This window comes from Ciconia boyciana, chromosome 2 (assembly GCF_034638445.1).
Source record: "Ciconia boyciana chromosome 2, ASM3463844v1, whole genome shotgun sequence".
NCBI classification, from domain to species: Eukaryota; Metazoa; Chordata; class Aves; order Ciconiiformes; family Ciconiidae; genus Ciconia; species Ciconia boyciana.
The window spans coordinates 141,239,525-141,250,705 of NC_132935.1; the positions used below are offsets into that span (position 1 = coordinate 141,239,525).

Sequence of the window (11,181 nt, forward strand, 5' to 3'; positions counted from 1 at the left end):
TTAGGGCGGCGGGGCGCGGCCTGCCGGAGCCCCGCCCCCCGGGGACTGTAAATAGAGGCGGCACGTGAAGCCACCCGCCACAGGCGAGGGGACAGCGCGAGTCCTGCTGGCACCTACCGGCCTGCCCAACGGATACCCACCGACCGGCTCACCCGCCACCCACCCACCCACTGACCGACCGGCTCACCCGCCACCCACCCACCCACCCACCCACCCACTGACCGGCTCACCTGCCACCCACTGACCGGCTCACCTGCCACCCACCCACTGACCGACCGACCGACGCCCCGGGAGCGATGAAGGCTGCCCGGATCGCCCTGCGCACCGCCGCCCCCCTGGCAGGGGCCAGCGGCGGCAGCAGCAGCACCCGCAGCCGGTTGCCGCGGGAAGTGGAGCAGTTCTCCCGCTTCTCCCCCTCCCCGCTCTCCATCAAGCAGTTGCTGGACTTCGGTGAGAGGCGGGACGAGCAGGGGCGGGGCGGTCCGGGCGGCAGCGGGCGGCTGCCAGCCTGTCGCCCGGAGGTTTGTTTCCCCGCTGAGGGGCGAGCCCGGGCGCTGCGGCGGGAGGAGGCGGGGGCGGGAGCGGCGCTCCTCGGGCCGCAGGAGGCGGCGATCCCCCGCCGGGAGGGGCCCGGGCTCTGCCCGCGCTGGAGGCGCCGCCGCCCCCCGGCCTGACTGCCCAGCGCCAAGGCGGAGGGAGCGGGGCGGCCCCCTCAAGCGGTGGGGCCGAGACCCGCTCGGGGACCTGCCGGCCCCGGGGTGGCAGCGGCGGCGGGGAGGTCGCCTTGGGCGACCAGCCCCGGCTTCAGACACCCGCCGGCCGGTTGCCAGGCGATGGTAACCTGTGACCGCCTCGATCAAAGCTGAAGATAGGCTACAGCTCTATTTCGGTGGTGTTAATGGGATGGGCGGGGCCCTAAGAGTTAAATCAGCTAATGGGTGTTTTCGTGTTCTGCGGTACACGTTATCGGGGAGGAGTCATTAGCCTTGTCCTGATGGAGTGGACAAACTGTACCCAGATCCGATTACCGCCTTGGCAGCTGTGAAGGCTGTGCTCACATGACAGTTTCAGATGTCACCCTGAAGAAGCCCGTGTATACAAAGGCTGGAGTGCTTCTTCCAGAGGATTACAAATAAGTCCCGTGTCTAAAAGGGAAATGTACAAGTGTTCCTCCCAGGAACATGCTGTGTCTTGCTGTCATGTAAACAACATTCAGCACAAACTTATATGTACACTTAGGAGAACTGGCCAGTAATAGCATGGTGATTGCAAAGGAATATAGTACAGAAGTCTGTGGCAAGGCAGCAATTTGTACTTGTATCTTGAAACTTCTTAAGCAAGATTTTTATTTCGGATTTATTCATAGGCTCAACTAATGGATGTGAGAGAACTTCTTTTGCATTTTTGCGACAAGAACTTCCTGTGAGGTTTGCAAACATACTGAGAGAAATTGATCTTCTTCCTGATAAATTACTAGGTACTCCATCAGTACAATTAGTGAAAAGCTGGTAAGTAAGAACTACTTGAATTCAGCCTGTAAAATGACATAGTTTCGACAACTTGGTTGTCACAGACTTTTTTGAATAGTAGAAGACAATAACAAAATACACTAGAAATGCAGGTCCTTCATCAGAGCTGAACTGCAAGCTGTTTTACACTGTCCTTTTCTAGCATACTAAAATTAGATTGAAAAACAACATGGTTATATCGTTATTTTTAAATAGTTTGGGTTTTTTTTTAGTTGGTAGAGCAAATCTCACTTCTTACCCTTTAAGAAGGGAGAGAAGAAAACATGTTCTGTTTTCACGTAGCATTACAGACCCTCAGAGCTACACAAAAATGGGAAAGCAGGCTATATACTTGTTTGGATCTCTCACTGATGGAATTACTAACAGAGCTTCCGTTCAATAGCATATTGCCTTGGCCTGTGCAGCGAATGTTTGGAATTCAGTTGACGTAATCTCTGTGGTTGACACAGTGGTTGAATCTGATTTAACCTCGCTTTACTGGCACAGTTGCAGCATTTGCAAGGATAGCTGACAGAAAGGGCAAAAGTATTAAAGTGAGATCCAGAAACTGTTCTTAATCTAGCAAACAGTTGTGCCTTTGCAATATGCGTCAAGGCTGTCAGATGTTAGCACAAGAGGCTCAAGTACTTAGCTTGTGCCAAAGCTGATCAGATTTGGAAGAATTTTGCTTAGATGGCTTCCTGATCAGTGTTGCCATTTGGATCTTCTTTTGAAACACCTCCCTTCTCAAGAATTGTGAAGGGATCCTACGTACCTAAAGTGAGGGTTTAGATTCCTTTCTGGCTGGCTGGCACAAGAAAAGACTTTTAAAACTTCTAGGGTTCAGGCAGTCAAGAAATGTCCATCTGTGATTCCATACTTGGATGAAACTTTGATACTCAAAGATACTTCAAACTTCTAGCTGACTTGTTAAGAGTAATGACTTGGACAAGACAAAGTATTTTTGTTGTTCCTAGACTAATAAAAATCAAATGAATAGCATATACTTCTTGTGTTTTTTTTTTTCAATAGGTACATCCAAAGCCTAATGGAGCTGGTTGAGTTCCATCAGAAAAGCCCAGATGACCAAAAAGTCTTATCCGAGTAAGCTTTTCATTTGTTTCTTTGAACTTTTGATCTCACCTTCTACTTTTCACAATATAGTCAATTTAGAATGACAGCTGTCATGAGCTGAATTTGATAATCTAGCATGAAGTGCTGTGCATAGAGCAAGCTGGTTTAAATCTCTGATCATGTTTAGCAATATTGCAAATAAATATGACCCATTGCAGCTTGGTTTCAAGGGCATACTGCCCCTTGAACTGTCATGACAGAGAAATATCAACAAAAATTATCTGTGATGTCACATCCCTGCTTCTTTCCAAGATGTCAGCTAGGGGTCTTTTTCCCTTCCTCACATTCTCCTCTGCTGAAACTATTATGAATGAGTAAACAGGCAGTGAATTTGACATGGCTAATGATTACACCTTTTGTATTAAAAATATCAAACTCTTCTGGTTTAGGTCAGCGAGGAATTACTTTTTTAAAAGAATGAAAAAATAGACTGTATTTTAATATTAAGGTTGCTATGCACTTACCTGTGCTGCTGCTGGATTAGATAATGACATTATCTAAGCTTGCCTCCATGTAGTCTTAGAATAAAGTTCTAAAAAGATCTCTTTTTGACCTAGCTTTATAGATACATTAATTAGAGTCCGAGACAGACATCATGATGTGGTTCCTACAATGGCACAAGGAGTAATTGAATACAAAGACACTTTTAAAGTAGATCCTGTCACCAATCAAAACATTCAGTATTTTTTGGATCGTTTTTACATGAGCCGTATTTCCACCCGGATGCTAATGAACCAACACAGTAAGTAGAAATTTTTACCAGAGGAAAAACTTCAACCTAATGAGGAACATGTTAATGTAAACATTTCTTAAAACTGTTGGAGATCTGCCTCAGATGATTTTGTGTGACACTGAGAAGTTAGAAACTGAATGTATGACTTAACGGAAGTAATGGGGAAAACTTGTTTTCTAGACTACAGACTAATTGTAGTAAGTCTTGTGTGGTATATGTAGGGATCTAATTCCTTACATCTGAAAAGCCTTTAGATGTTGAACTACAGAAAAGCCAACGTAGTTTGCTGGCAGTAGATAGCATTTTTAACTTGCAAAATGCATAAACAACACTCAGTATTTTATGTGATTATACACTGTGATCACACTGTATTAGTCTAAATTTAAGGCTTTTTTATAATACAGTATTTGGGATTAAACACAGTATTTTTTTCATCTCAAACAGCCCTTCTTTTTGATGATAAATCCAGCTCAGGGCACCCAAGGCACATTGGAAGTATTGATCCTTGCTGTGATGTTGTTGAAGTAGTGAACGGTATGTATTCTCAGATGCTTAACATTTCTTTTCATGATCAGTATTTATACCTGATTACAAGCAATTTGGGTAACCAACATGTGTTGTATAGGATGCTGACTGTTTTTTATTGAAACAGCCGAAAGCAGTCTGTCAAAACATGAGCTTTTATAGGACAGAATTTAAAATACAAAGTAGCAGTAAAAAAATGTGTTGGAGTAAGGCCTAGCAAGTGACAGATGAGGTAGGAATTAAAGTTGTCTGTGGTGTTGAGACCAGCCTTACCTACTGGTAGATAACAGATGCATCTGTTTTACAGAATTATCAAATTGTACTGAAGATTTACCCATGCTGCTGTAATTGCCTATTTATTCTCAGTTTTTAATGCACACAGTGGATGCAATGTTATCATTCCTTTGAAACACAGGCTTAGTCTGTAACGCCTTAGCAGCTAATGCAGTTAAAAATCATGTTTTGCCATGCATTAGAATGAATTTCTACAGTGTTTGACATTACATTTCACATATTTTATTTAAATAAATATTTCAGATGCTTTTTTAAGTTCCAAGATGTTGTGTGACCAGTATTACTTAACATCTCCAGAACTGAAACTTACTCAAGTGAATGGTAAGATGAGAGCTTTTATGTCTGTCTGCTGATTGGTAGCCAAACCATTGCTTTTACTGAATCAAAAGACTCCCACTTCTATAGCCATAATGGTACATACGAGTTGATCTGTCTTGGGCTAGTTCCTCTTCACTTTCTGCTATAAGCACCTCATTTAATCTCCTGTGTTAGAACTCAAATGTCATTGTATCTTGAACACTAGATTTCCTGAGGTAATATTTATGAATTTGAGAGAAGTAAGACTAACCTGTACTTAAAGTAACATGATAAATTGCTAGAGAGGAGCTCTGTATCTGGGGTAAGGAGTGGGGCTGACTGAGAAACACTGGTTCTGGTCCAAGCAGCCTCCATGTGTCTGATTTCAGGAAATCTGCTTAATCTCTAAAATCCTTTACTTATGAAATAGAATTAATACTTGATTTTTTTTTTCTGTTTATTTGAAAATAAACTGTTATTAAGCAAGTGGTAATTACAGTCTAAACACTGTTATGAGTGCATGAAGTTGTTTGCTCATTTGGGGGGAAAAACACCAAAACTGAGACTTGATTTATTTTCCTGTTTGTTCTGGCATACAACGTTTATTGTAAAATTTGGATACAACACAGAAAAATTCCATCACCCTTTTAAATCTTGCTTGTCTTTTTCCCTTCCTCTAGGAAAACTTCCAGGAGAGCCAATTAACATCGTATATGTTCCATCTCATCTTTTTCACATGCTTTTTGAGCTCATTAAGGTATGTCAGTATAAACTGTTTCTTCCCTTAGTAGTCTGAGCCGGAGCATCAATATTTAAAATCTCTAGGTAGATCTGAATGAAGTGAAGTTTTGCATAGGACAGTGAGATTTCTAAAATGTTCTTTTTTTGGGGAAATTCCTTTCCCAACTGCCAAAGCTATGATTGCAGTTTGTAGCGGAGTATTTGGACACTTTTGCGTGGTGGTAAATGGGACAGGGTAAGGGAGAGAGAGAGTAAAAGTGGGACGTGGGGTTGTGATCATCGCTAACCTTCTGCTTTTAGGGATTATGTTTGTAACGCAGGCTTGCCCTGGTGCATTTTCTGTGGAGCGGGTGATACAGCTTGAAGTAGTGAATGGAGCTGAACTAATGTGCTGCCAACATTGGTGCAGAATTCTGGCAGCCTTTAGCAACTGCTGAACTCTGCTCTTCTCCAGAAACCTGGTGACTCTTAGGGGAGTTAGGTTATTTAATTTACATTGGCTGAGTTATATGTTGGGCAAGAACAGTGTAGTCTTTCAAGCATAGAAGAGTCTTGGCTATGCTTCGTCACTTTTAGGTGTGAGACCTCCTCTGCTCCTGTACACTGAATTGCTAAGTGTGTTCCTTGGAAGCTAGGCACTGATAGGAACGGACAGTAACTGTGGTCAGCCTCTGCATAACAGGGGTATGATTTTAAGTGCATAGATCCAACACTTTCTGATAATGGTAACCTTCATTTCCTTAGAATTCGATGAGGGCAACCGTTGAATTCCAGGAAAACAGTCCTTCCCTTTCTCCAATTGAAGTGACAGTTGTTCTAGGACAAGAAGACCTGGCAATTAAGGTACTTTGTTGGCCTACTACAATATGGACTTAATGTAATCTTGATGATTGCATGCACTGTAGCAAATTCTATTAGAAGAACTTGCAGCCCCTGGCAACAGATCAAAGATACTATGCATGAGCCTTTTGTTGATAGCCTCCATTTAGCACAATTATTTAACTGAAAAATAATATGCTGCAAAACAAATGTTTGCATGTATTACTGTTGGAAGGGATTGTTCAAATAACAGCATTTTAAATACCACTCTTAGTACATGATTGTAGTAACTTTATTCTCTCTTAAATCAGATCTCAGACAGAGGAGGTGGTGTTCCAGTAAGGAAAATTGAGCAGCTGTTTAGCTACATGTATTCCACAGCACCAAGGCCAAGTATGGATGGTGGTCGAAATACCCCTCTTGTAAGATATTTTCAATACTCATGTTACTAATAAGGTTGGTATACGTGTTGGACAGATTGGTAGGTTAATAAATTATGAAACACTCTGTCCACCCTACTGCTTTGTGGGGTATGCAAAGATTAAGCCTCATAAATATGAATTAACACTTTCTGAAACAGATTTTTAATATCTAGCTTAGTGGACAGAAATATTCTTTTAAAGGTATAAATGAAGAAGAACATTCCAACCTGAATCTAACTCTGTTATTTTTCTTATACTCCAATGACAGTAATTTACTTGGTCTTCACTCCCACTCAGTCCTCAAACTTATAAATTATGGTGTCTTTATGGAGGCAAGCACAACTGGAATAGGCTTAGACTATTGTTGTTTATCTACCAGTGGCAAACTCCTTTTACTGATTAAGCTGTACTAGCAAAAACAAGGCAGGGAAAATACAGAAATGTAATGTGTAACGGTAAGACGTGTATAAACCCTCCCTCTTCCATGGAGATTTGTTTTCTCTTTCTTGTGGTTTTGGTTTTTTAATGATCAGTTTCAATATTCTGTATGAAAGTGATTAGAGATTTCCATTTCTTTTAAGAGATGAGTAAGTGCAAAGGACTTTCTAACAGTTTAAAATCTCTGAACACTTTCCAGCTATGTAATTTTAAGTCATAAGAGGTAGTAAAAAAATAAATTAATTTTGTCTTGCACTTTATTTTTAGGCTGGCTTTGGGTATGGCTTGCCAATTTCTCGTTTGTATGCCAAATACTTTCAAGGAGATCTAAATCTCTACTCCATATGTGGTTATGGAACAGATGCTATTATCTACTTGAAGGTATGCATTTTGGTTTGGTTAAATAAAAGGTAGTGTTGATAACTACCACTAATGCAGTGAGGTAACTACTTGGTATCATTTTAAGGTAAACAAATTCTCTGCTCATGAGTAGAAAAGCTCTCATTTTTTGTTGAGAAATGCCAGTAAGATTTGTAACTGGTATCTAGAATTAAAAAGGTCACTTGGCTTTAACTAGTCTACTTGAATAACTACTAGTGAGAGCCCCATTAGTTTTTAGAATGTATTAAGATTTATTATCTACTAGTTCATGAAATATAAAGTACTGGGAGAAAGTGAAGTAACAGAAACAGAAAGGTGTGAGCAACAGATCTGGTTTCTTTAGTGTTGTTTCTTTACTCCCGACAACCAGAAAGACTGTATAAACTAATCCTTAAAGAGTCTAGTACCTGGTCCTATTCAACATCTGCCATATAGCCCATATATGGGATTCGGATATCAGTAATCTTGAATACCTGGCATGTAAAATGCACTGCTGTTTTTATAAGTAATCTGGAAAAAAAGACTACATATTCTTTTCTACTTTTTGTGCTTACTCATGGGAAAAACTTGCTTTTAATTTCTTCTAGTAAACCAAAACAATAGTTCCAAGCACACTGAAGCACAACCAGAGAAGCAGTACAAAAGGAAGAGAGGGTTCAGCTATATACATGTTGCATTTCTATTTAACAATTTCCCAATAGAATATTAATTTTTTTTAGCTGCAAAATATGGAAGTAGGAAAGGAACATATTTCAAAGTTTCTCTGGAATTTTGTAAATGAAAGTTCTTTTCTGCAGCTTCCAGGACTATATTGAAAACAGGTTACAGAGTAACTCTTAAGGCCTATAAAAATGCATAAATATGATTTGATGTTACTGCATTTTTCCTGACAAATTATCCAAAGCAAACATAGACACTGAAGCACATAAATGACTGCATCTATTGTAGAAACATTTGTGTAAATAACTTTGTTTTGCAGTGTCACTGGCTTAACGCTTGAAACATACTGCAGGAATTTTTGCAAAGTAGCATTATTGTGAGGTAGAAACCAAGTAACTTTTCCTTCTTAATTTTTTTTTTTAGGCCCTATCAACAGAATCAGTAGAAAAACTCCCCGTTTTTAACAAATCAGCTTCCAAGCATTACCAAGCTACCTCAGAGGCAGATGACTGGTGTGTCCCAAGTAAAGGCCCAAAGAATATGGCAAAGCAGAGTGCAGCGCTCTGAAGAGAAGTTGGTATCCAAGAACCCGAGGGGATCAAGCTGACTTCTCAAAAAAGACTAGCGTTTGGAAGTATTCATCTACCTCCAAACAAGCAATTCTTCAGTTTCAGGACTGGCGGAAGAGAAAGAAGATAAGGATGTTGTAGCCTGGGCTGTATGCACTGAATGTGAAATCTTGCTGTGGACTTCAGGATGAGGAAAATAGGAGCACATATGTTTTTAAAGAAGATATGTGTATAGAGGAACATCGACTATTTTTGTTCTTATGATCAAAGACTTGATGTGGTAGAGGTGTGCAATTTTCGAGTCCTGTTTAATGCTTGAATTCTGAATATCGATAAATGTCACTTATGCTGGTGTATATTTTTCTCCTAGAATAGTTATCAGCGGTTCATCTTATTACAGAACTTCTCAGGTAGATAGATAACACCTGTACTTTAAAGCTGTATTTAACTTTTGGAAAAGATCCACTTAACATGGCAGTCTTGTAGCAAGATACAAACAGCATTCAAATACAGCCTGACTGGGAGGGAGGAAGCCCCGGGAGGTGGGGAGAAAGTGTTTTCCATATATAAGGAAGTCCCATTTTAAAAAAAAAAAACAACAAACAACTGTACTCCAGTAATAATTCTTATGTGATGCCTTGCTCTGAGTTGCATTGCTAGGGTTTTTTATGTTAAGCTGTTCATGGAAAAACTGGCCAAGTAAGGATCCTATGCATAAGGTAGCTAAGAAGGAAATCGGGATATTTTAGAAAGCTACTGGAAAGAAATGGAAAGCTACTTGGTTATAGCTTCTGTAAGGTTAGGCGACATCTAGCCTACATCCCTGCACTCCAGAAAGCATGTGTCAAGTAAGTAGATTAGGATTTTCCAGGAACTGAAGTCAGACATGCAAGTTGAACAGGAAGGTTTTGGTGATCTGTGTTATGTAAGCATGATGTGGGAAACAACAGCACGTTTAAAATGTGGTCTTGTGGTTCCTTTTTGTCATGCTGTTAGAAGATTAGTAGCTCAGTACACTAAACTAAAATCTGCCTATCATCTTTGTCAAATTTGTATTGGACCACACTAGCTCAAAGAGGTACATGGGGATTCTACACCTTGAAAGCTGGGATGAGCACTGAAGGTCTGTTAGAAAGGCTTTCAGGAAGAGTGGTGTTGGAACTAGAATTTTATTCTAAGAACTGTTCATTGCAATGGAAAGGGCTTAGGAAATGAGAAGTTTCAAAATATGAACAGCACTGAAAACTATAGAATAACTTTTATGAACAGCAAAATAATGGGGAATTGTCACAGTAACAGTGCCAGTGGGAGAGAGCTGTTGGGAAAATATTCCATTCTCAATAAGCTTCTTCCTTTCCCATCTTCTGTGTGCATTTTCCCCCTTGTAAGCAAGGTAAACTTAACAACAGCATAGAAGTTAAACTATTGGACATTGCCAAACTGGCCAAAGTTCATCAGGGCTGTATAATATAACTCGAATTTTTTTTTTTACTAATTAGCATATTATCTTAAGTGTATATGATCCTTTGCAAGTACAGTATTTAAAGCATCCTGCTCAGTTGTATGACAGTTTTCTAAAACAGATTTGTATTTGTTGGACAGAAAGCCACTCCATGCTCTACTGTGAATATCAAGTATTTTTTTTAACAGGAACAAGAGAAAGCTGGAACTACCTTTGACTTCTAGAAGTCCTGTTGGGACAGATTTCTCAATCAAAAATAAAATAGAATTCTGATACACTTAATTTCTTTTAAAAACTAAATTTAGAAGTATTGGTGATAACTACTGAGCATAATGACTTCAGTACTGCATCAAGGCTGTTTTTATCCCAGTGAATAAGCTGCAGTCACCAAAGGTCACCAGATCATGTATCTGAGCTCAGCTCAGTGAATGAAATGGATAATAAAAATTAAATATCTTTGTCTAGAATATACAGGTGTGAAAAAGCTGCCTTCACTGCCATAATATACTTGAATATTTGTTGATTTTTGTATTGAATACAAGGTCACAAAAACATATGTAGGTAGTTATTGTTGTCAGGTAAACACAAATTATACCTCTCTGTCTGCACTCGGTAGTGCTTGAACATGAGTTCTGATCTCATGGTATACTGTACATCTGTAACATAGCTGCAGCTACTCCAGGTAGGAGCTGTAACTTTTGTCTCAAAGCAGCTGAAGCACACGGGTGCTGTAAACACGTCTGTAATGTTGTTTGCAGAGAGAAGCTGCAGAACACATTCACGATGCAGACAGAGGTGTGTATAGCACTTAAGGAACCCATGTGGAATCTGTGTAGTATTAAAAATTATGTAAGGGCTATCTACCTAGGTAATACAGTACCTTTTTCAGCATTTACTGAATTTTTATTCCTGAAAGTAGAGTTGTAGTTTTAAGCCTTTTACTTGGATGTAGATGTTGAAATAATTTTATAATAAAATCTTCTAAATGGTTGTCTAGTATCTTTATTTTCTTCTAAGAAGTCTAGTGCAAGCACGGACCTTTTTTATTTTAAGTCTTACCACATGGAGTTAAGCAAAGCAACTTTCATACTGTGTCAAATAGATGTAGCAGGGGAGAAGCACTGAAACAACGGTCTGCTTATGCTTAATGTTGCATCTGCTGGGAGTTTACATAGTGCCTAAAATCAGTGCATCACAT

At 40.1% G+C, this 11,181-nt stretch overlaps 1 protein-coding gene across 1 annotated transcript; it reads left to right on the forward strand.

The window, feature by feature from the left end:
- Window positions 1-216: 216 nt before the first annotated feature.
- PDK4 (pyruvate dehydrogenase kinase 4) lies at window positions 217-10,941 on the forward strand. Its single transcript, XM_072854243.1, has 11 exons — window positions 217-450; window positions 1,367-1,508; window positions 2,541-2,612; window positions 3,200-3,384; window positions 3,820-3,909; window positions 4,438-4,515; window positions 5,172-5,248; window positions 5,977-6,075; window positions 6,363-6,473; window positions 7,179-7,292; window positions 8,376-10,941. The coding sequence occupies exons 1-11, from the start codon at window positions 297-299 to the stop codon at window positions 8,517-8,519; spliced, it is 1,266 nt and encodes a 421-aa protein (XP_072710344.1). The 5' UTR covers window positions 217-296; the 3' UTR covers window positions 8,520-10,941.
- Window positions 10,942-11,181: the final 240 nt, after the last annotated feature.

Coding starts and splice junctions, on each gene's coding strand:
- PDK4 (XM_072854243.1), top strand. CDS start 297: ATGAAGGCTGCCCGGATCGCCCTGCGCACCGCCGCCCCCCTGGCAGGG. Junction 451..1,366: donor CAAGCAGTTGCTGGACTTCG/GTGAGAGGCGGG, acceptor ATTTATTCATAG/GCTCAACTAATGGATGTGAG. Junction 2,613..3,199: donor GACCAAAAAGTCTTATCCGA/GTAAGCTTTTCA, acceptor TTTTTGACCTAG/CTTTATAGATACATTAATTA.